Below are 26,336 nucleotides of genomic sequence, written 5' to 3' on the forward strand. Positions count from 1 at the left end.
CGCATGAACCTGGGATACAATCAACACACGAATGCTAAATAGGACTTGCTGAAACCCCCAAAAGGCAAAAATTTTACACGAAGCCGTGCTTATAGCCAAGGACGAGAGTAGAACTCGGAAGCCCTAGAATGCATACGTGCTACTACTCAAACAATGTATAATCAAACGACAAACAACAATACCAATAAAAAGACACGGTAAACCACAGAACAAATTACAAAATACCATCTTATCTGAAATAAACACATACAAAGAAATACATTTGTCCTGCGGGCTTGGTGAAGTCGTTGCCTCTCTCTTATGCTCGTCTCACCCGGATGGTGGCATTGACTTTCCCTTGTTAAAAGGACCGACAAGGACGTCTCTCCCTCGTTGTTATAAACAAAACATGACGTCAATAGACACACAACTACTCGGTCGAGCTTTCCTCACATCTGGGTTCCGTCACGTGGCGAATGAGTCCTTTCTAATTAGTATTCCAATGCGGCTCTCGGCTGAGCGGACATTATTCCCTTCTTTTTAAACTGCGGGCGCTTTCGGCCTTTCAGTAACATAATACAGTATTTCTCTTAACGGGAGTCGCTTTCCTCCGACTCATAACCAGGCCTATATGAAGGGCCTTGCTTCAGGGCATTCAAATAATCCAGAATACCATTCATAACGTTCATCTCTTCATGCAATGAACCCCACGTGCAAAGCCATGTGAAAACTCGCCGGTATAATTTTGATGACCAATACAACGTTGAGGATACATAGCCCCCATCTTCGTCTGGATACCTGTTAAATTCATGCACATTTATACAGCATGTAGTCCATATCCTTAGGTTGCCTAGCATTTCAAGTAAAGGTCTCCCACACGACATTTATAAGGCATCGTTTGTCCTTTATCTTCTAACGACCCTAGCTCCTCAAAACTTTGATATAATGATTCCCCAAAGGAATAATATTATTTTACGTGACAGTCACTCTAACCTAAATTAAATCTAACTACCTCATAACCATAAACAGATTATACAAAGCTAAAAAATTTGCTACACATGCATAAGTCCTCTATTTAATTACATAATTTTCATACTGGCTTAGTGAATAATTACAAAAGAAAAATATATGCGAAGCTAACTGTCCCTATCTCATGCTAAAAATCTGCTCACACTTATCTGTAACACGATGGCCTCACGGCTCCTCCATGCCGGACTCCGGTATGTTGGGTTTAGCCCAACATTTTGCTATCGTCTTCCTGGGTAGCTGGTCCTCGGCTCAGTTCCTGGCGTTGGTCCATCGCGATGCCGTCTGCTTGAGTACTGAGTGTTGGATGGTCTCGTGCTAATAGCTCTTGTCGTGGTAGATAGCTACTCGACCAATTCTACAGCGCGCTACCGTACATGGACTCTAGACTGAAGTTTATTAATTATACAATTCCTGTATCACTTGTTGGCTACATCTCCAGGCTACAGTTATTAACCGTGTTCAATACTATACATTGTGAAACAGATTCTTTTGTGTGCTTTAAGCGAGTTCACGACGCAGCCTCCTTCACGTGCGACTTCCACAGCAAGAAAGAATAAATGACAACCTTTCCACTTGGCGTTCCCTTTTTATTAGTTCAGGCAGTGACGCCACGCAAGGGTAATCCCTGAGATACACACGCTACTCATTTGTGCAGATGAGAGCTTGGTTCCCACCCTCGTTCAGATGAAGCCATATAAAGGAAAGCGATGAATATTAACACATCAGATCCGTCCAGAGCACTCAGTAAATTATGATGAAATTTTCTGTCATTTTGATTTCTTTGAATTGAACTTGTCCGCCTCTGTGGTGTAGTGGTTAGCGTGATTAGCTGCCACCCCCGGAGGCCCGGGTTCGATTTCCGGCTCTGCCACGAAATTTGAAAAGTGGTACGAGGGCTGGAACGGGTTCCACTCAGCCTCGGGAGGTCAACTGAGTAGAGGTGGGTTCGATTCCCACCTCAGCCATCCTGGAAGTGGTTTTCCGTGGTTTCCCACTTCTCCTCCAGGCGAATGCCGGGATGGTACCTAACTTACGGCCACGGCCGCTTCCTTCCCTCTTCCTTGCCTATCCCTTCCAATCTTCCCATCCCTCCACAAGGCCCCTGTTCAGCATAGCAGGTGAGGCCGCCTGGGCGAGGTACTGGTCATTCTCCCCAGTTGTATCCCCCTACCAAGAGTCTGAAGCTCCAGGACACTGCCCTTGAGGCGGTAGAGGTGGGATCCCTCGCTGAGTCCGAGGGAAAAACCGAACCTGGAGGGTAAACAGATGATGATGATGATGATGATGATGATGATGAATTGAACTTATAGGAGTAGTTATCATCCTAATTTCGTAACTTGCCAGTCCTGCTTTCTACCGCGTTTCTTCTTATCAGGGTGGAACATGTAAATCCCTTAATAACATTTGAGTCTCTCTATCCTTTGCTCGAGGTTTTCTTGCTCTCTCACACCCGGTGTGCTCGTGATGGTGGTGGTAGTGATTATTTTATGAGGAGCCGAAATTTATTGCCTAGGTATCTTCGACAGTATTCTGAGATAGATGGAAGCCTATATACATAGACGTCGAAAACGTGTCTTTAATTAAAGTACCTTTTCATAATGGCAATATGTAATGTCATGTACCCATCCCGCCCCCGCCCAAAGTTCAACCAAGGCTCCTTTGCTATTTTCAGTCTTTATCAATGACCTCGCTAAACATCTGACGCACTGTAAATACAACATTCACGCTGACGACGGACACTTACACATCCACGCAAAAACCAGCCGACATTTCGACAGCAAACGTACAAATAAACATAGATATTATGACAAGGAAAGCCTCCGCGTCCGCCATTTTGTAGTACGGCTTGGGTGAAGCAAGTCAGCCTGGCTGCAGTGGCGGGCGAATAACCGAGTTACGGCCTCCACCCTCTTGCCACTACACGCAAGTAAAGCGTCTCTCCTAACTATAAACTTAGACCGACCGCACGGTGTATGTACTCTGCGCTACGGCAGCTGCCTTAACCGAGCTTACGTCGTGCGCGGCCGCCATGCTTTAAGCGTGTATACAGTCTTATATCAAATCTTACCTTATTCTTACAACATTCTGAATGACGCGAGTGAGTTCTGCCACTGTAATGTTTCTGATTTCATTCGTATTGTTTTCTCTCAGTTCCTGCATTGCGTGAGGATTTGTTCGATACACTTTTCCTTTCAGTTTACCCCACAAATAACAATCACACACTGTTAGATCTGGAGAACGAGAGGAAAACAGACCAGCACTCATCACTCTGTCTGCAAACACTTCCGAGATTGTAAGAAGAGAATAGAATAGAATAGAATAGAATAGAATAGAATAGAATAGAATAGAATAGAATAGAATAGAATAGAATGGAGTACGCCCATCCCCTAGTTCCGGATTCCGGAATTATGGGAGAGAGTACTCTTTTATTGCAATTTGTTCAATTTGATACATGCTTAACATTTAACATTTTCCTCTTACATTTGTTTACTGTACTGAATAAAATTTGTATCTTACCTTAATTTATATATACACTTAAATTAACGAAAAAAAAAAAAAGATCATTATCAAACAATGTAACTGCTCACCTTGCGGCAACTAACAAGGCACACACTTCTACTTTACAGCAGAAATAAATTAAATAAGTGTGAATACCCACTTTCCAGCGAACCAAACCAAACCCCATGGCACTACAGCCCTTGAAGGGCCTTGGCCTACCAAGCGACCGCTGCTCAGCCCGAAGGCCTGCAGATTACGAGGTGTCGTGTGGTCAGCACGACGAACCCTCTCGGCCGTTATTCTTGGCTTTCTAGACCGGGGCCGCCATCTCACCGTCAGATAGCTCCTCAATTCTAATCACGTAGGCTGAGTGGACCTCGAACCAGCCCTCAGGTCCAGGTAAAAATCCCTGACCTGGCCGGGAATCGAACCCGGGGCCTCCGGGTAAGAGGCAGGCACGCTACCCCTACACCACGGGGCCGGCCCCACTTTCCAGCGCATACTACATATTATGTGAAACCTTTTCAGACAAGTCACAAAGCGCCTTCACAGGCATTTAAATAACCTTTACAGGTGTATCAATCTGTTCCACTGCATGCTTAAATGCCACCATGTATCTTACCATTACTATATTTGACGCAAGTGCTTATTTAACAGTAACAATACTTGTGGTTATTGCTAGTGTCTTTTCGTTTCCTTATGCTATATACTTCTTGAAATCTTATTAACTCATACATTTCTGCTATTTCCGAGATCTCTTGTTGTACAATCATCATATTATCTCTCTGCTGCGCTTGTAACTTTCATTGTCATCACACTTTACTCTAATCTGCACATGCAGAAGTGCTGAGTCAACACTGGGCTTGAGATAGGTAGGCCTATCTCTTCCTCTCCCTACTCTACTATACTACAGCAGCCAAAACAAACTAATTAACCATCCCACAGCAAATAAAACAGGCTAACACACAGCAAACGACCTCATTGTAAGGAACTCATTACTGTTAGCATGTTGCTGAACTAATCTGCTACTTAGCAATATACAATATCTAATATATAAATGAACACTGAACAACTACAAGAAAAACATAGTCCTAAACTTATAACTATTGTATTTCCGAGATCTCTTGTTGTACAGTCATCATCATGCTCATGTATATTACATTTACTATCATTTACCAGTACTGTTATTACTTTCTGTTATTACTAATCTCATTTTAATTTCTTTCTTCCACATGTTTCTTAGAATACAGAAAAATTTAGCTAGTTTTCCTGGGGTGATCCATTCTTTATTTAACAGTTTGGTTATTGTATAAAATTCTTTCTCTCTTTCTACTTTTAATTTATATTAATCTCCAAGGTATTTAGTTCTCAGTGCCTCCGTTCCCTTACATGTTCTCAGTAAATGAGCTTCTCCCATTATGTCGTCACAAAATAAACACTGATTTACGTTATGGTTCTCACTTATTCCCTTATTTTTGTATAAACCCAAAAGCCACCACAACACACCTCTTAGTTCCCTATTTGTGATTCTATTTTTTCTTATTGACATGTATTGGATAATGCCACAAAATTCTACTAGTGTTCTTTTGGTTTCACATTCTGCCCTGGTCGTCTGTTTCTCTATGTCCTTTACTCTAATCGTTAATATTTTAATGAAGCTGTTTTCTTTACCGTTCATCTCCTTATCCCAATATAGCCCCATTCCTATTTTGTCTAGCATACCTTTTACTTTCGATAACCAATAATTCTCATCCAAGTGTCTCATCTGGTGCTGGTAGGCTAGGTTTAATATTTCCCTGCCCTCTCCTCTTTTTGATCTTAACAAATATTTTACTATTTTCTTACTTATATCTGCTTGGATGCTGATATCTCCACATATAGTTCTTACTCCACTATTTGCTGAACATTCTGGTAGGCCCATTATTATTTTACAGAATTTGTTACTTATGATATCTAGTTCTTTTTTATCAACTTCTATACCCCATATTTCAACCCCATACAGTGGTAAGAAGAGAATCTTTTGATGCATGAGCAGGTGCTGAATCTTGTTGAAACAGACCCACGCGATTTTTCTTCTTCAGTTAACTGATGGAAGAACGGTGTAAAAAATGTCATCTTGGTATCTGTCAGCAGTTACTGTCGTCTCGAATAAAATAGGCCCAATTTGGTCTACTCGTCTTGCACGAACAGCACACCAAACACTCATCTTATCATAATGAGTGACTTCATAAACATCATTAGGATTTTCTGCACACAAATTGCGGGAGTTACGACCATTAAGATAATACCAGAACTTTAACATACGAAAATACGGTGTTGTAATAATAACTGTCTCACCATGTTAACAGCTGAGATTTTTTTATTTTTTTGCTAGGGGCTTTACGTCGCACCGACACAGATAGGTCTTACGGCGACAATGGGATAGGAAAGGTCTAGGAGTTGGAAGGAAGCGGCCGTGGCCTTAATTAAGGTACAGCCCCAGCATTTTCCTGGTGTGAAAATGGGAAACCACGGAAAACCATCTTCAGGGCTGCCAATAGTGGGATTCGAACCTACTATCTCCCGGATGCAAGCTCACAGCCGCGCGCCTCTACGCGCACGGCCAACTCGCCCGGTGGCTGAGATTCAGACTGGCGACTGATGCTTGCCAGGTCGAACACGTGCAGGCTGCTTGAAATGTCAAGAACTACGCGCGCGCCTCCCACATTGCAGCTGGGTTTATATGAGAGACCCTGTAGTCAGAGACGAGACGGGCGCGCAGCGGCCAGCCCGCTATCACCATCACTGCCACCACCCCATGTCTATCGGTGGAGATTTCCACCGCCTTCTTCCCGTCCGAAGTATTTCGAAGGGCCGAGAAAGAGACGGTTCAGTCTGAGTCCAGTTCTACGAGCGAGTGAGAGACAGTGCTGTGAACGAGGACTGAGAAGTACTGGAACTGGATCAGCCTGCCGACGGAGAGCTGTTTGTGAACTGATAGCAAATGCGGAACAATGCAGAAGAGCGACGAGGGAACAGTGAATCGAAGACTGCTGTAAATCTGATCGTGAACTACCCTAGGGTTCAAGAGACACTTACTGAAGTGACCGTAGTGTTAACGCGTTAGCTTGTAAGTTTCTGAATGAATACATGTGTGATTGTATAACCATTGGTGTTAATTAATAAATCTACCAGCTACCAGCCGTGTATTTATTTACCGTATCTACTACCCCGCCATCACCTTACAGTACTGAAGCAGTAAGCAACTGGTCTTCCCATAATGGACTACTACTAAACCTAGACCAATCCCAGACCATAGTGATAATCCACCCAAGATTCATTTCTAACAACGACCGCATGTCCTTTTCTGACGTAACCTACGACTTTACTTGCCTTTTGCCAGAGCTGTAATCAGACCAGTGCGGACCGGTGCATAAATAAAATGACGCGGTTCGAACACCGACAAAAAATTATAAAAATTGATAGTGAAACCATAAACATTGGGGCAGTGATTATAAATACTATTTTGGTTTTAAGTAATTGCGTTGTATTCCCTAAACTGAAACACTTGTCCACTGTTTGCTTTTCTTGAAAACTATGGACATCTGCCTTAAGAGTCGCTGTGATGTGACAAGTTAATTTCAAATTTTCGTGGCATGGTTTCGAAATTGCTAGTTTACACAAAGTTTATAGTGTGGTGCTTAATAATTCCGCAGCAGTGAATCCCAAACCCCATGGCGCTATAGCCATAGGGCCTAGACCTACCAAGCGACCACTGCTCAGCCCGAAGGCCTTCAGATTACGAGGTGCCATGTGGTTACCAGGACGAATCCTCTCGGCCGTTATTCTTGGCTTTCTAGACCGGGGCCGCTATCTCACTGTCAGATATCTCCTCAGTTCTAATCACGTAGGCTGAGTGGACCTCGAACCAGCCCTCGGGTCCAGGAAAAAATCCCTGACCTGGCCGGGAATCGGGTAAGAGGCAGGAACGCTACCCCTACACCAAGGGGCCGGCGCAGCAGTGAATCACTCGTTTCAAAAATCGCTAAGGCGCCGTGCTGTCAGGTTGCTAGAAGAGGAATGAAATTATCACTAACAACTTGTTGCTAAATTTAACCCTTCTAAAGAATTATTTAGCCACAGAATTCCTTTAGTATAGAATTGAAAATATGTCGCTTAGCGATATTCAAAAAATAATTTAACCCCTAAAATAAGATTTCACCGTTATTAATAAAGGATTTCAGCCATTTTAAATTGTCGGTGAAGATTTTTTTCGTCTTTAAATGTTGGCTAGTTGTCGTGAGTAAAACATGTGCTATAAACACTACAAAGGATGCGCAGTACAAGTCCATCTGGAGCCTTCTTGGATATAACGGTAATTGATTTCAAGAATACCACTCTAAAATAATTGTTTATCCAACTACAGCACTGCACAGATGTTAATTCTCAAAACGTACACATAGAAAAAGGTAACACGTTTAAAACATCAGAGGACAACAGAGAAGTTCGTATATTTTGCTGAGAAAATATGTTTGAGGTAGGCCTACTATAAAAATCATATGAAATATGGAATCTCTCTGTAGGTTCAACATGATGTGCTTAAAATGTGAATCCGCATTAGCAGATGACTGTTCTGTTTCTGTGGCATGTCACGTACGTAACTCTGCACTGTTGTATTTAAAAATAATTAGTTGTTTAGTGTCCCACCAAATTTCGGGAACATTTTCCTTGGGTTGGTCTACCTAGAAGATGTACTCAACAATGTACTAGCCAGCGTCTTGAGAAGTTATGTCATTCAAACTGATGAGCGTACTATCATAATGCAATGGAACGCTGGACTTTTATTATGACAATTCTGTATTCTTCAATGTCGATACAGTAAAAATAATATTCCTGGGACCGGACGAGTTGGCCGTGCGGTTAGGGTCTCGAAGCTGTGAGCTTGCATCCGGAAGATAGTGGGTTCGAATCGCACTGTCGGCAACCCTGAAGATGGTTTTCAGTGGTTTCCCATTTTCACACCAGGAAACCCCGGGAGTCTGAAAGCTTGTATAGGATAGACAATAATAAAGGCGTACGGCCTCCGTGGATGCCTGCTGCAGGTCTTTAGAGTTGACGCCCATGGGAAACTTGCGTGTCGTTGAGCATTAGACTCTACCTAAGATGAAATCTAGTCCCCGAATCAGAGGAATTTACCAATGAAAGTTAAAATCCCCGATCCGGTCGAGAATTGAACTCGTGGCCTCTTGGACCAAAGACCAGGATGCTAACCAGTTAGCCACGGAGCCGAACTAGGGAATAGGTGAATAAACAAAACACTAACAACATATTACATTCAAATTTTAAACCCTACAGATAATTATTATTATTATACACAAACAAACGCGTTATTTATACCCATTTTTACTATTCAAGCAAAACTGATGATTTGAAAACAATGACAACAACTTATTCCTCCTGTTTGTAAAACAAATTGTACTTGGCTTAAATAAAGTGCCATTACAACAAAACTTAAAATCAGCCAAAACGTTAAGGTTAATGTCCACATAACCATCACAGTCTTGAAGGACTTCGCTAGTTTCCCTTAGCTTCGTAACTGCAGAAAACTAGAAAATGGTATTCGTCATATGAAATTAAATGTGTACTCTAAATATGCTCTTAACATTGAAATATTTACTAACACCCAAAATATACACTTGGGCTAAATGCACAAGTAAACACGCTTCAATTGTCTTAATTTAACATGAAACATGTACCAAACATTAAATCCCCGGAAGGAAATCATAATTGATTGCTCTATAGGCTTTTTCAGTCGTGAAATTACCGGCGTTTCACCCCAGTGTAGCAGTGAGCTCATCAGTCGGACTGCCACACCTTTCCAAGACGCTGGCGGCTTGTGCGCCGTTGAGACACCACTGTGGGCCGTCTTCGTAGGAAAATCCAAGTGATAAGCCCACCGCCACACTGGGGTGTAACGCTGGAAATTTCACAATTGGCAAAGAGTGAAGAGCTTAAATGCATGAAACACATAACTAAGTTTTATTAAGATAACTGGAATGCGTCTGCTTTCAATTTGCATATAATTCTCAACATTAATTACACCAATTGATGCGAACGTCTCTAAGCCCCCGTGGCTAAGGCGGCAGCATTCCGGCCTCTCACAGCTGGGTTCCGTGGTTCAAATCCCGGTCACTCCATGTGAGATTTTTACTGGACAAAGCGAAGGCGGGACAGGTTATTCTCCAGGTACTCCGGTTGTCCCTGTGAACTTTCATTCCAGCAACACTCTCCAATATCATTTTACGTCATCTGTCAGTCATTAATCATTGCCCCAGAGGAGCTTCGGCAGCCGGCACAGTTCTTATTCCCGCCGCCACATGGGGCTTTATTCTTTCCATTCTTGACCCAGTCGAAAGACTGGAAACAGGCTGTGGATTTCCTTTTTCGAGGCGAACCTCTCTCTATATAGACAGAACATTGTATTTCAGCACAAAGCTGATCATGTAGGCCGAGGGTGACCTGTTGCACGGTGTAAAATTCTCTCAACTCTATAGCCGAGATTGCAGCTTTAAAGTACAGAAGGTCATCACTCTGCAGTTTTAGCTCTTGGCGAATAAATATGAACGATTGTGAAATGTTATTAAAGTGAGGAAAAGACACGCTAGTAACCCTTACAGAATGAAAATCACAATATGTGAGTAAACAGGGTCATTACAAGACAAGAATGAAAGATAGTATGTGAAGCCCGGACCAGCTGCTCATCGGTTCTTCAGTGGGTGAAATAAAATCTCAATAACTATTCTAATGAAATAAAAGCAGAACAGGAACTAAGATACCAATTTGTGAATGATAAATGAACATGTTACAGTTGGACAAATGTATTAACATAAAACATGGAAGTTCCCCTTTAAGAATCATAAAATATAATACCGAAATGATCACTGCAAAATTCATCAGATGATGGGTCTGTTCCACACACAAATATGGTCAAATACATGTTTTTCGGTGACGTGAGACACCTTATTTCTCTTGTGGTATAAGGTTCGTTCCAGCACACAGGTTGTTTCTGACGCTCACCAACGGATTCATGATTCGTCTTCTGAGCATGCTCCGGTTTGGGATTCGTCAGCGGGTCGTCCCAAACTTGATCGTGTTGGAACACTTCCTGGACAGCAATCTGACGTGTAAACAAAGCGTTTGGTGCGTATTTTGTACTACCTTGCGCTGTTTAGCTGTTTGCAGATTTGTGCGTAAAAGGAAAGGGTGAATTACTGAAATACTAATGAAATTCAAAATATATAGAACACAGTACACAGAGTATGAAACACACACACATGGATTATATTCGTTCTAATTGGTTAGGGAGGGATAACTGCCTCCGAGCCTTAGGCCTGTATTTCACTGTTAAGGAACTATGATTTAAGTAGCTTGGAACAAAGAAATGTTATAATCTTTGATAAAAGAACATGGAAGAAATATAAATGTTTATACATATCTCAATATTTGTGATTAAGGAAATACAGCGAGATAGCGAATGGTGATAAAGGGGATTACGGTTGAGGATGTGAAGAAGGAAATAAAGGTTTTCAGCTCCCAATACTCGGCAGAAAATACTGTGTAAGGTAACTGTTGATATTGTTACATTTCTGTTAGGCAAAAAAAAAAAAAATGAAATAGCGTAAGGCTTTTTTAGTGCAGAGTGTCCGAGGACATGTTCGGCTCGCCAAGTGCAGGTCTTTTGATTTGACTCCCGTTAAGTGACCTGCGCGTCGTGATGAAGATGAAATGATAATGAAGACAACATAGACACCCAGCCCTCGTGCCAGCGAAATTAACCAATCATGGTTAAAATTCCAGACTCTACCGGGAATCAAACCCGTGACCCCTGTGGCCAAAGGCCAGCACGCTTACCATTTAGCCATGGAGCCTGTTAGGCATAGTAAATCTCAAACTACAAATGTAAAAAGTAAATTTACAACGTGCTTTACGTCGCACCGATACAGATGGCCAGATGGGCCATGGCGACGATGAGATAAAATAGGGCTACGAGGGGGAGGGAAGCAACCCTGGCTTTAATTAAGGTACAGCCACAGCATTTTCCTGGTGTAAAAATGGGGAAAACCGGGCGAGCTGGCAGTGCAGTTAGGGTCGTGCAACTGTGAGCTTGCATCCGGGAGATATTAGGTTCGAACCCCACTGTCGGTAGCCTTGAAGATAGTTTTCCGTGGTTTCCCATTTTCACACAAGGCAAATACTGGGGCAGTACCTTAATTAATGCCACGGCTACTTCCTTTCCATTCCGAGGCCTTTCTTATGCCATCGTCGCCGTAAGACCTATCTGTGTTTGTGCGACATAAAACAAACAGTACAAAAATGGGAAAACCATAGAAAACCACCTTCAGGGCTGCCGACAGTGCAGTTCGAACCCACTATCTCCCCAATACAAGCTCAAGCTAAACGCCCTACTCGCTCAGTATAAAAATAAATACACTTGAACGTTCTTTATTATTTATAGCCATAATTGACTATTTTCAAAGGTCATTGTCACAACCTTCGGTTCACAGAGTTCCGCGACAATTCCTGACCAGGGCTGGTTAATTCCACGGACGCCGGTACTGGGTGGTTGGATTCGCATCCATCCATCCATCCATCCATCCATCCATCCATCCATCCATCCATCCATCCATCCATCCATCCATCCATCCATCCATCCATCCATCCATCCATCCATCCATCCATCCATCCATCCATCCATCCATCCGTTCTGTTTTGATGTACCAGGATTACAAACAAGTTTCAAATTACGAATTAAATTTTATGAGGCCGTGACCCTGTCGTTTCCTACCTTCAGAAAAAAAAACAACTAGAATTATCATTACTGAGTTCGGACAGTGAAATCAGAATGACACGATTAGAACCTTGAGAATTTCACTAGCAACAATAAAACTTACGTATCGGCATATAATTTTCACGCTTCCTTGGCGCTGCTAACTGCATGACCAACTCATCTTCAATTGATAAAGATTGAACGAAATCCCCATCTCCATTTTATTGCGTAGTTATTAATGAGTTATTTACTATTTAGTACTAATTTATTGTTTATTAATTTTATACTTATTATTACTACGCCTCAATTCACAAGGACCTTAACAGAATTCAATAACAGATTCAGATGTACTGTAATTGTTACCGCTTAGAGGTTATGGCAATATAAACAAATCACATGTGGCAAGAACAAGGAACAGACTTTGTTACTTACTTACTTACTTAAATCCTGTTGTTCCTCGTGGAACATGGGGCATCAGCAAAGCATCTCCATCTGGTCCAGCCTCTTTACCTCACTCTAGGTCTTGCCTTCTTTCATCGTTTCCGTATGAACAGATCTTCGCCACGTCTTTCACCTTGCATGTTCCAGTTCCCGCAGAGTTCTCACATTCCAAAGTCCAATTTTTGATACCTTTTTTAAGCCGAAACTCGTCATCTTTGGATCAGTCCGGTTACTCTTTGTTGATGTTTCTGTAATGGTTTAATTTAAGGTTGTGCGAGTTATTGGCCCACAGCACCCGAGCCTGGTGGTGGGGCTGCCACCTGAAGCCTCCTGGCATGCTGTTTTCTGTTGGGGTTGTCTCCCGTAGCCTTTGAAGATACCCCTTCACCACAAGGCAGTGGTTTCCTTCTTCATTTAACCCCGAGAACGAGAGTTACCTCCTCCGCCAACTTTGCTGTACCAAAGGTCTCCTTCTCCGCTTCAGCTGCGGTTAAGGAACCCCGTTAGCCGTTACCTTTCAGGGTTCCTGTAAGACCTTCACAGCTACCGTAGCGGTCCTGGGGCACACAAGGTCCCCACTGTATTTCACCCTTACAGGCTATCCCTTACTTCATATCGTTGCCCGTCCTCAACGACGCGGACTTATGGGGGACACAAGCAACAGAACAGGAGCCGTTACCTTTCAGGGTTCCTGTAAGACCTTCACAGCTACCGTAGCGGTCCTGGGGCACACAAGGTCCCCACTGTATTTCACCCTTACAGGCTATCCCTTACTTCATACCGTTGCCCGTCCTCAACGACGCGGACTTATGGGGGACACAAGCAACAGAACAGGAGCCGTTACCTTTCAGGGTTCCTGTAAGACTTTCACAGCTACCGTAGCGGTCCTGGGGCACACAAGGTCCCCACTGTATTTCACCCTTACAGGCTATCCCTTACTTCATACCGTTGCCCGTCCTCAACGACGTGGACTTATGGGGGGCACAAGCAACATAACAGGAGCCGTTACCTTTCAGGGTTCCTCTAAGACCTTCACAGCTACCGTAGCAGTTCTGGGGCACAAAAGGTCCTCGCTGTATTTCACCCTTACAGGCTATCCCTTACTTCATGCCGTTGCCCGTCCCCAACGACGCGGACTTATGGAGGACACAGGGAACAGAACAGGAGCCGTTACCTTTCAGGATTCCTGTAAGACCTTCACAGCTACCGTAGCAGTTCTGGGGCACAAAAGGTCCCCACTGTATTTCGCCCTTGCAGGCTATCCCTTACTTCATGCCGTTGCCCGTCCCCAACGACGCGGACTTATGGGGGGCACAGGGAACAGAACAGGAGTGGAAATGCACGTGGTCTGTCCAGTGAATTCCCTCTCTCGCGCATGTATTCCATTGCGCATGTCCGTACTACCGGTACATGCCACAGGCCGCGGACGAGTTCTGACGGTCTGTAACTGCAGTTTGAGGTATGTTGGAACGCCCAATTTGAGTACGTACATCAGTCCAGGATTGGTTTTGTGTGTGTTGGAACGCTTTCTCTCAACTGCGCATGCATCGGACGGTCACGGACTAGTGTTGAAACGAACCTATAGTGAACTAAGAACTCTGAACCGGTATGAAAACTTCCGTTCCTAAACGTTTATTAAACATGGGCAAAGGTTAGCACAGTTCGCGCTACAAACTTTCCTCGGAATTAAGGACACAATTATATTAACACTCGTCCAGGACCGTAAAATTTATCCCCCAAAATACTAACAGACTACTATTGGCTCGTTTTTCAAAATGCAGATGAATGAGTTCAGAAACGCGCATCCGTTCGGTAAGCATACGGGCTTATTTCCCTTATAATAAAGACACTATTTTGACAGCACTTATCAAAACAAAGGATGACACACCAAAGAAATCTTCTTTTTAAGTATTCAATCCATGGATTGGTCTGCGACAGTTCTCCAGTCGGCTACTGTATATTCATAGCTTCTGCATCCTACATTAGACATGATTTGCTGTGAATATTGTAGGCGTGGTCTTCCTCGACATCTTTTGCCTTCAACCATTCCCTCCAATACCATTTTCAACAGGCTATCACATCTCGAAATATGTCCTATCAGTCTAGTCCTCCTCTTTAAACTTTTCTAAAAGGTATAATTTTCCTCCACCTTCTTAAACACTTCAGCTTTCGTTATTTTTTCTGTCCAACTAATCTTTAGCATTCTTCTATATCATCATTGTTCAAAAGAATTTAACCTCCTGTTTCTTCTTTATACACACGTCAAATATATACGTTAAACACTGCACCTGTAAATACATATAAATGAAAATGCACTTGTCTTGACGGGTTGGTAATGTCCGGAGCTCCTGGTTAACCCTCCGAGAAAGGTCATCGACCTCAGTGAGCCAACAGAGTAGCAAGACCGTCGGGCCCTTAACTGGCTGTAAATAAAATCAAATTCCAGACTTCTAGAACGGTGAGGGTTCTGCAAAATTGGTGCTCATATGTCATCAATTCTATGGCCCCCTTCTGCGCTCGTGAAACAAGAACGCTCATTATACTCAGTTCAAAAAATTAGGGGAACATGTTTTGTAACGTCTGATATGTGAACGTTAATTTGGTAGATGGAGTTTCAATGGTCGTACAGCATACCATGAGACCTTAGCTACTCAGGGTATGTCAAATCGAAGTTATAAATACTCCATCTGTAGGCATAGCCATGCATTAAACTGCCAGGTGACCCCTCAAAACAAAGTGAAAATCGGTGCGTCCGTTTGTCGTTGTGAGGTACACAGACGAATGCGGTCATCTGAGCACGTTGTACGTCAACCAGTACATCCCATGAGACATCTTAACGAGGTTCAAGTCGCAAGGCCGTCACTTTGATCCAGGAAGGATGGACTTTTCGTCGTGGTGCTGTGGTTCTCAATGTCTCTCCGTCAATTATTCACCGCCTGTGGAGTCGATACAATCAGACAGGCCAGTTCACAAGGAGGGTTGGACAAGGTCGTGGACGCATGACAACCCCACAGGATGACCGATGACCATTTGTGCGTTGCGGCGTCGTTCATCAACTGCCAGAGAACTTCAACAAGACCTCAGAAGGGTCAAAGGAGTCACGGTGTCTGACCAGACAGTAAACAACATGTTAAGAGAAGTTTCCTTACGACCCAGACGTCCTGTTCGAGTGCCTCGTTTAAATCAGCAACATCGCGCAGCTCGCTCTCTGTTTGCCCGTACCCACGTCAACTGGCACCCTCGCCAATGGAGACCTCAGTTGTTCACAGACGAGTCCAGATTTCCCCTGAGACAGAGTGATGGACGTCAACGTGTATGGAGACGCCGTGGTGAACAGTACATGCCAAATGTTGTCCAGGAAGGCGACCGATTCGGACAAGGTTCTGTGATGGTGTGGGGTAGCATCAGTATTAAAGGCCGTACGGATCTTGTCGTCGTCCGTGATAATCTTACCGCTGCGGGGTACATCGAGCAGATACTGCTACAGCATGTGTTAGCTGCTGCATACGGTGTTGGCCCTGAATTCGTACTTATGCACAATAATGCCAGGGCTCATGCAGCGCGCGTCACCAGAGCTGTCTTGCGAGAACTGGACATTCAAGAGATGGAATGGCCAGCAGTGAGTCCAGAACTTAATCCCATCGAGCATGTGTGGGATAGGCTTGACAGAAGTGTTCGTGGGCGTACTATTCCACCACAAACTCTCTAAGAAGTATCTTGAAGAATGGGACCTGATACCGCAACGTGACCTCCGTCGACTTATACGGAGCAGGCCACGCAGGTACCTAGCTATGTTAACTGCTCGTTGAGGACATACACCATATTGAAGCTCTCCAACTGGGATAAAAATCCACCCTGGAGGACTGTTATCACTTTGTTTCCGTCCCTATTTGAATATTTCCGTTTGCGTTCTGAAAATGAACGCCTAGAATCCACATGATGTAAAACAGGAATGCCAGAGAATATTAATTGGATTTATCTAGTGTCTCGAGTTGATTATATCTATTATGCCCAATACTCAAATTCAGCCATTACATAACATACTGTGGGAACGGAACCCAATTCAACACAAAGAGTTGGCGTGGTTCTGTCAATGATTCCCCTAGTGAGGCGTCACCCCACGTAAGTGATAAAAGGATGAAGGACGACGGGACACATATTCTATTCTGATCCAGAGCTCGATAAAGAAGGTTGTGCGTGTGTCTTAGTGCGAGTAAATAAAACAATAGAGGTGTAGAGCCGTACCACGGCAGTGTACTAGTAATGACAATTATCCAGTATAATCTCTGAACTGAGTAGGAGGGAAGAATATTTAAATGAAGTCAAAATTGAAATTACGAAGGCGAATGCTAGCATACGGTGTGTAACTAGACTGAGGAACGGCAACATGGGACAGTAAGCTAATGAAGTTCACAAGTAATGAACATGTGTTAATCTGTTATTTAATGCTAAACTCCACGCCATAACGCAATTTCACAGATACGTAACTAGCACGCTATCCAGGCTGATTGCAGCGACGGCAGGCGAAGGTGAACCAGATGAACGAAGGACCGTCGATCCAGTAGATAAAGCGAGGCCTTCCAACTATAATCCAGAAGGATTCAGTGAACGAGAAACGATACCTTCTAACTGTAATCCAGAAGGACCAGGTGAACGAGATTACCATGGACCGTTGTAAGCTGCCGAATCAATAGGATGCATCTCAGGACCAGCAGGGTGCGACGGCGCATTAAACCAACCTGTGATCCCTAAGATGGAGCCGAGCGACAACACCTGAATAAGATAAGTCTGAACAGGTATCAGCATGGGGCAGAATAGCGAGGTTCATGAATTTCAAATGTAAATCATTAATCTGCCTAGGGCAAACCATGTGTTAGTTTAGATAGGTTCAGAACCGTTGCATGTGTAATTTTAGTGCATACCGTATAGCTTTGCTTTGGTTGCAGATGGTTACAAGGGATATGCGTTACAGCGGCTTGAGTCACTGCAATATTATATAATGTAGTGCCTGTCTTGTATGGAGACGGTGATTTGAGTACTAAGGTCATCCAGAGGGTAAGGACGAAAGGGTCTTATAGTAACTGAACTGGAAGGAAATCATTGAGAGGGATAGCAACCTAAAAGGAGGATGTGCATGGTAGATTCATGATATGCGTGAGATTTCAGAGATCCAGAGAAGGCTGTGGACAAGGTGTCACCATCGTTGATTAATGAGGGTTTTCAAGGAAATTCTGGCAGGTTAATTTATAGCTGTGTGTGAGATTCGAACCGGGTAATAATGAATGCAAAATAGAGAAATATTGAATATATCTCAGATAGTCCGATGTTAGAGTAGGCTATAAATCGTATCATATCCGATGTGATTTACGAGTCAGGGGATAATTGCACCACATCACTGTGATGATATTTTAAGGGTTATTTGAGAGACTCTGAGTGCCGAGATTGTGAAATTTTCCCCAGTGAAGGGACGGAAAGTTTCGTCCAGATACACAGTTCCAAAAAATTAGTGGAACATGTTATTGAACGTATGTCATGCTCCACAAAACAATACCTCACACACATGTATATTACCAACTAAACCTTTATTCTTTACCGTTGAAGTATACAAAAGAATGTCAATCTCGCAAGCATTCCACTACTGTTTCTTCCAGCTTTTTATACTGGCAGTTGGCACTTAGGTGCCTCGGTTAGCAGAGTTGAAAAGTAATCTGTGAAACCCGCTCGCGTTCTTCCTTCTCTGGTCTACACGTCCCCGTCGTGGGTAGCCCAGGTCTGGCGCTTTGCTTCGTTCGCATCCCCACGCTAGTTTTAATATATACATGAGGTATTCAATAAATGACGATACGACCCAGATGTGGTACGGTACATCATGTATGTATGTATGTATGTATGTATGTATGTATGTATGTATGTATGTATGTATGTATGTATGTATGTATGTATTCAACTGAGTATGTTTACTCCACAGTTTTCAGAATACACTTCAGACAAATAATGCTAATCCTACGGCATTACCTTATTACTCTTCTCGGAACATCTGTTAGAATGCTAGGATTTAGATAGGCCTACCAACGTAATCCTTATTCACCAAAAAGGTTTAGTTCTACTAATTTAAAACAATATACAATATTCGCGATTTACCGTCCTAAACAAAATACAACAGTAAATAACATTTAAATCTGTCGCTTTTATTTCTTCAAGAGTTTCCAATCGCTGTATGAAATTTGGATATTTTGAAGAAGATCAAGTAAGTTAAACTTTTCACTTGTGAAACTGAAATTTATAGTTATACTGAGTGTTAATTGTAGGAGAATTACAAATAAATAACTTTCCCGTCTTAACTCTAATCCATAGAAAGGACACACAGACCACATTATATACACGGATAGTTTGTAGAGACTTTTTTCTGGATATGCTATGCAAGAGTTTATCACAGTATATTCATTACGGAGAGTAATTAACTGGATTACTCTTTTACTGATCACCGTACTGTAAAGTTATTCAAAACAAGAATATTGTGGGAGTTTGAAACTGATCCATTTTTGCATTCTCTCTGACTGTGACTTGTGCTCTCTGAACGTCTAGGAGCATTGTTGGGATATGTTGTTGTATCATGTGGATGTAGATTCTTTGAAATAAAATGGTAGCACATAGTTGACTGGAAGTGATCCCCCTTTTCATTTTAATCTATTCACTACAAATATAAATTCCACTATATCCCAAACTTAAACTGTGAAACAATCCTTCAATTGATACTAGAATATGGCATTATTTTCTTTGTAGGAGCATTCAAGAAAACGATATCTCACTTCACTCGCCTTGACATTTTAGTCAACAATGCTGGAACACTTGACGACATAAATTGGGAACGTGAGATTGACCTCAACTTGGTAAGTAAAATTTACTATTAGTTTTCTGTTCACATGTAATCTTTGACAGTATTCCAGCAAGAACTGATCAATGTAAATTTCATCAAGTTACACGAAAATAATTATACGTTGTACTTTCAGAAAGGGACTGTCAGAGGAACTCTGCTTGGTTTCAAATACTTGGGTAAGGACAACGGTGGAAACGGTGGCGTCATCCTAAATGTTGCATCCATCGGGGGGCTTGATTATTTTCCAACTGCTCCTATATTCTGTGCCTCCAAAAGTGGCATAATTGCATTGGGAAGAGGTCTTGGGGTAAGTTACAAGCATCTCAGACTAGACTGCACGTGTTCTTGAGAATTTTTTTGGGATATTCAAAAATATAAAATGTAACTAATGTTTTGTTAGTAAGAAAGTGTATTTTTTGTCGAAATGGTAACATTTCAAAACAGAATCCTTAGTTTTAAAAAATTATTTAAAAACTTAATTAATGAGTTCGTAAGTGAACTGGAAGTTATAGTTGTACAGTTGAAAGATGCTCGCTTCCTATGCTCAAAGTTGTGTTGACATCTAACAGTGTTTAAATGAGAGAGAACTTGGTCCATATAAAAGGCTTTAGAACAATTTTCCCACACCCTGCTAGAGGTTAGTCGAAAAATCGAGAATTTACTGCTAATTAATTATAAAGTTATCTGCATAAATAAAAGTATTTTCTCATAGGTACATCTGTGTTATTATCTCACTGTCCAGCTTCAAGGCTGAGCGACCCTGCGTGAGCATTTATGGCTCCATTAGCCGAACTTCCAAACTTTAAACACGATGAGATCACACGCAAAAAATGGACTTTCAGTTGAAACACTAAGCTTAGTAAAAAGGCACGATACAGGAAATATTTTTGCAAGAAGTTACTATTTCGTAGACGCTAACAAGAAAAGCCCTTCCAAGTTGCATAATCTTTCTTCTTTCTTTCTTTCATTCATTCATTCATTCATTCATTCTCTTTCTTTCTTTCTTTCTTTCTTTCTTTCTTTCTTTCTTTCTCAATCCGTTTACCCTCCAGGGTTGGTTTTTCCCTCGGACTCAGCGAGGGATCCCACCTCTACCGCCTCAAGGGCAGTGTCCTGGAGCACGAGACATTTGGTCGTGGATAAAACTGGGAAGGAGGACCAGTACCTTGCCCAGGTGGCCTCACCCGCTATGTTGGACTTGGGGCTTGTGGAGGATGGGAATATTGGAATGGATAGAGAAGGAAGAGGGAAGGAAGCGGCCGTGGCCTTAAATGCATAATTTTGATGGATAACATTTCACATTATGCCGTAGCATACTTATCTAAAATATGTTTCTTCGACTTTGAAGATTTTTATTTATATGTAAGCTATAATAATAATAATAATAATAATAATAATAATAATAATAATAATAATAATAATAATAATAATAATAATAATAATAATGAAGCCTACAGTTATAATTTCCTGTAGCTAGTTCGATTATTCGAAAATTCTAGACGTGTCTTGTCACGAGTTTCAGGATTTTAGAAATCGATGAGAGGAGTTCGATGCCTTGGAGCTGGCAGCCCTGGTCAAGTTTGTCGTATCAGTTAGTCATTTTTGTGCAATTGAAAATGAAAAGACAATATATAAGTTCGTTCCTTGAAGAATGGTTACAGGACTTCGGGAGTGGTTACAAAAGCTGATATTGACTAGTTTCCGTGCAACTGTACAGTATGCAGTTTCTAATTTACTACTGTTCAGAATAAAATACAGTCTGTTTCATCGCTATAATTTACTTCAGGATGATCCAGAAAATACACACACCCGATACTGTCCGTCTCCGTAACGTAACGGTGAGCACTTTTAGCTGTCATCCTCAGGAGGCTCGGGTTCAATTCTGGTACTGCCAGAAATTTAGGAATGGCAAGAGGGTTGGTATGGGGTTGAAATAGTACATGCAGCTCACCTCCACCGGGAGTGTGCCTGAAAAGAGCTGCACCACTTCGGGGCGAGGAGACGTTTACTTTTTTATTCATTCATGAATGATCATGAATGACCACACTCACTAACTGTTGCCTAAACACAAGTCTCTGTCCTCTCCACACAGCAGGTTGTCCGGTTCCTTGGTATTACTTGAGACGGTTATAATCCTTATTGACAGGCTCGCTTTACTTTCAAGTTTGCTCGCAAGTCCAGTCACGGGGGCAGATACGAATCAGGGCTGCTGACCCACACAACACACGATGATTATTCCTTGGTTTGACTCCAGAAAAGCTGTGAGTTTACATTCGTGAGATAGTGGGTTCGAACCCCACTGCCGGCGGGTCTGAATATTGTTTTCCGTGGTTTCCCATTTTCACACCGGGCAAACGCTAGGGCTGTACCTTAATTAAGGCCACGGCCGCTTTATTCCCACTTCTAGGCCTTTCCTATCCCATCGTCGCCATAAGACCTATCTGTGTCGTTGCGACGTAAAGCAAATGCAAAAACAAAAACACTCCAGAGAATGTCCAATAATTCACGCAGTAAACTACTTAACACAGACCAATAAATAGCAACAGCTCAACAATACTGGCCATGACTACTGTACTCCTCACAACGACGACCATCAGGTATGATAGTAACAATTATGACCATGATGTTGATAATGACAACAGTAATACTAGTGCTATGTGTTCAGCATCACTTTGTTTTAATTGTCTTAAGATAAGCCACTACGTTATACAGTAGTCATACGCTAAAAGGTGTTCTTGAACATGACAGTAAATTTAGTGACATAGATCTTTTATAAGTTAAGCACTCTTGGACTCAGTCTTAGAACCTTGAGCATAACGGAGCTGAGTACTGCACCATACAGCAGTCCAGAGATTAGTATAAAAACCATACTAAGCGACAAATGTATAAAACAGATCGGTAATCAGTTTCCTGATAAAAAATTAATCAAGAGTGTTAACAATTCATTGGTCCCATTTGTTTCAGCAATCATTTCATCATGATCGTAATGGAGTGAGAGTAATCACGTTGTGTCCCGGAACAACCGACACACCATTAATGAGAACCTGCCATAAAAATGTCATGGATCCTAACTGGCAGCAAATATTAAAGGACAGCATAGAAAAGCTTCCCATTAGACCGTAAGTATTTATGTAACTATCTTGAATAATAATAACAAGAATTTAGTTTTACAGAATTTAACAAATTTATACCGAAGTTCATAAGATCAAACTGTTATACCTGGAGTTTTTCTTGATGATTTGTAATAGATATCAAAAAGGTTCTGGGATAAAACTATGGAGACACTTAGAGAAAAATATTGGGAACATTTTATAAGATTTCAGAATCCATTAAGAGGAAACTTATCATAGATTTGGCGTGTTTTAGATAAGTCAGATAATTTAAGTAGGTTCTAATGATGACCTAGAAGGATATAACGAATGAAAGAATATTTTTCCATAAATAAATAAAACATTTCTTATTATTTCTAGATTTTCTAATTTAAACCATAATGAATAAAACAAAGAATGATAATAATTGATGATGTAAAAAGTAAAGCATACGTACCTGTAAATCATAGCAATAAATCAAAATAAAACAAACAAAACAAACCCCATAGTGCAACAATCCCGAAGGGCTTTGGCATAGCAAGCGGCTGTTGCTCAGCCCCAAGGCCTACATATTACGAGGTGTCGTGTGGTCGGCATTACTAATCCTCTCGGCCGTTATTCTTGGCTTTCTAAACCGGGGCCGCCATCTCACCGTCAGATAGCTCCTCAATTGTAATCACATAGGCTGAGTAGACCTCAAACCAGTCTTCAGATCCACGTAAAATTCCCTGACCTGGCCGGGAACCGAACCCGGGGCATCCGGGCAAGGGGCAGGCACTTTACCCCTACATTGCGAGGCCAGCTAGTAATACATCAGTATGCTGAAATGAGAGTATAGAGTACATACATTAATTAATCAGAATGGCTTTTTCAATAAGGTAAACTCTTGAAATATGGTACTTGAAATTTGAAATAGACTTTCAGATTATTAGATTGTCTCAAGTACAATATAGGATGATCTGAACATGTGGAAAGTAATCAGCAGGTGGATATATAACTGACATATCCATCTATATCAGTTATATATATCCACCTCCCGAAGTACACTACAAAACAACATAAGAAGTTCCCATAAACAAGCACCCTACGGCAGACTCTACAACTTTGTATGGGGAGTATTGGTAACAGCCTTACCTAGCTCGTCCCATGTTGAGTAGCTGTTGCCATGTTGGTGTACCAGCAGGGACATTGCATTCTAACACAGTGGAAGACAGTTTCGGGCGGTATGGCATGTCGGAATGAAGAGCAAGTCTGTCACTTCGTATGGTATCAGGCGAGAGCTGAGTAAAGGTTGCCCAGACGAACGGCGCTGTCAGTGCGGAACTGGAGGGGTCAGTTAACTGTAGTGCTCTCGATGAGAATAACGTGCGTGCTCCAGATATTAATCTCCTTGAAGAATATGTGCAAATTCTACAAAATGTTCGTCACCAATTTGTGTCCACGTCTCAAGATGTAGAAACAATTTGACCTAGGTTTTAACTCTTTGCAATCTCGTATTCAGTGAATGTCAACAATGTTAGCGGGCACCAAATGGAACTGTTAAATTTACGATGTGGCGATGTGTTGAAAGACGAATATAAATACAGGGAGGACTTGAGTGATTTTTACAACAATGTCTCCCAAACCATATTTCCGAGGTTGTATGCACTTGCTGCGCGGATATTATGTATGCTCGGTTCGACATTTATGTGTGCGAACAATTCTTTCCCGTTATAAAACTTTGCTAAATCCAAATCCTGAAGTACCTTACAAGATCACAACCTAACATGCGAATCGCCCAGACATTACTTCCCAACACTGATAAGTAGTCAAAGAAAAATGGAAGCGAAAATGCAGGAAAATATACATGGAATTGTTATGTATAGCTCTCTTCTACATCGCAGAGAAAATTATATTATTATCTGTTCTTTATTTCTGTTATAACATGGTTGTCCTTCGCATAAACTAGAATGGTTGTATCTTTTCTCATAACGTAGACTCGAAATTATTTGTTAATAATCTGTGACTAATTGTGTATTAACATTACAATGTCCTAGACATCAGTTGTGTTACTGACACGAGATCTGTTTTCCATTTATCCTACATCGCTGCATCCCACATTTCATCTTCCCCTGAGGCTACGAGAAAGCAGTGCAGAGCACGGTAACGCCACACGGCTGCACTCGTCTTTACTGGGAACATATTCAGCGGAATGTGGTGACGTCACACCGGCGCTTCCTCTTCTCCACTGGTCTAACATAAGAAGTGCTCAAAATGCGCCTGAATGCACCCTGAACACGCTGCCTCAATGATTGTCGGACACGTTCGAACACTGCAGGCATCGAGGGCAACCTAGCTCCACAGGTTGGCGAAGAACTGCAATGTCCGTAACTGCATTGCTGACTCCAAACTTCATCATCATCTTCTTCTTTTTCTTCTTCTTTTGAGACAACATTGGATCACTTTAATCAACCCTTTGGTTTGTCGATTTCTTGGTAGGAACTGTCCGAGCCTTGCGGTCCTCCGAGTTCTTCTTCATACGTGTTGATATTCTTGCACTTTCATGTGTAAAGAACATGTATTTTAGTTGGGATGTTATTCTTTGTGAGTGTAAAGTGGAGTATAATATGTTTAGGTATTGTGTTTACTTTTTCTTATTCATAGTTTTATCCGGTGTAAGGCCAGTTTCTTTCAAATACTCCCTAAATCTGCATCAAGTTGTAGTGTTCTTCGAAGCAAGATTGTACTACACTAGCTGTTTCAGATGTCGCGAATCTGGCATTCTCAGGATATGGTCAAAGTATCCTCGACTTTTCTTGCACATAGTATCAGTAATGGGTTCTAATTTTCTGATATACAACGTTGTTAGGTACTATTCACCATTGCCCATTTCCTTGGAAGCTTTTATTGATACAAGTTCTTCCAATTCGTCTTTCGATCATCTGTAATCTGTCAGTTTTGGATTGTTCGTTTACATGGAATAAAGTTTCTGCAGCATATGAGGCTTCTGGCTTTACAACTGTATGTAATGTTTGATTTTTTCACTAAGGGATAAGCATTTTTTTTGTTTTTTTTTTTGTTTGTAAGTTTCCCATGTTAATTTTTGTGCCTTAGTTAACTTACTTGCCCTTATCCGAATCGAAGGTTTTTCGTTTGAATTATTTGTTATTAACTCACCTAGACATTTGAATTGTGTTACATTTTTAATTCTAGCAAAGCAAAGCAAAGCAAAGCAAAGTCACCTCCGTACAGGCCATGAAGGCTCTTGGAGGAGTGGAAGGTAAAGGCTGCTAAGTTACGATCAAGAAACAACATCTTACAGAAACTGTGTGGAACTACCTGGGGATCATCAGCATCTACCCTACGGTCTTCAGCTCTTGGTCTTGTGTACTCTGCTGCAGAATACTGCTCATCGATATGGCTGAGCAGCAGTCACACCAAATTGACACTCAGCTGAATCACACTATGCGTATGATATCAGGGACAGTTAGATCTACCCCCACTTTCTGGCTGCCTGTTCTATTCCATATTCCACCACCTCACCTCCGTCGAGAAAATGCTCCCCTACGAGATTATAAGAAAATAACTAACAACAGTCACTTGCCAATCCATGGTGACATGAATGATGCTCTTATTA

General features: G+C 41.9%; 1 protein-coding gene across 1 annotated transcript in view; it reads left to right on the forward strand.

Annotated features, from left to right (window-relative positions):
* Positions 1-26,336, forward strand: part of LOC136874033 (15-hydroxyprostaglandin dehydrogenase [NAD(+)]) — a 41,682-nt gene that overhangs the window by 11,766 nt on the left and 3,580 nt on the right. The window contains exons 4-6 of the mRNA XM_067147525.2: positions 19,538-19,644; positions 19,765-19,938; positions 22,596-22,750. Of these exons, the coding sequence (XP_067003626.2) occupies positions 19,538-19,644; positions 19,765-19,938; positions 22,596-22,750 (436 nt within the window). The remainder of the gene's footprint in view (positions 1-19,537; positions 19,645-19,764; positions 19,939-22,595; positions 22,751-26,336) is intronic.

Source organism: Anabrus simplex, chromosome 5 (assembly GCF_040414725.1).
Source record: "Anabrus simplex isolate iqAnaSimp1 chromosome 5, ASM4041472v1, whole genome shotgun sequence".
Classification (NCBI taxonomy): Eukaryota; Metazoa; Arthropoda; class Insecta; order Orthoptera; family Tettigoniidae; genus Anabrus; species Anabrus simplex.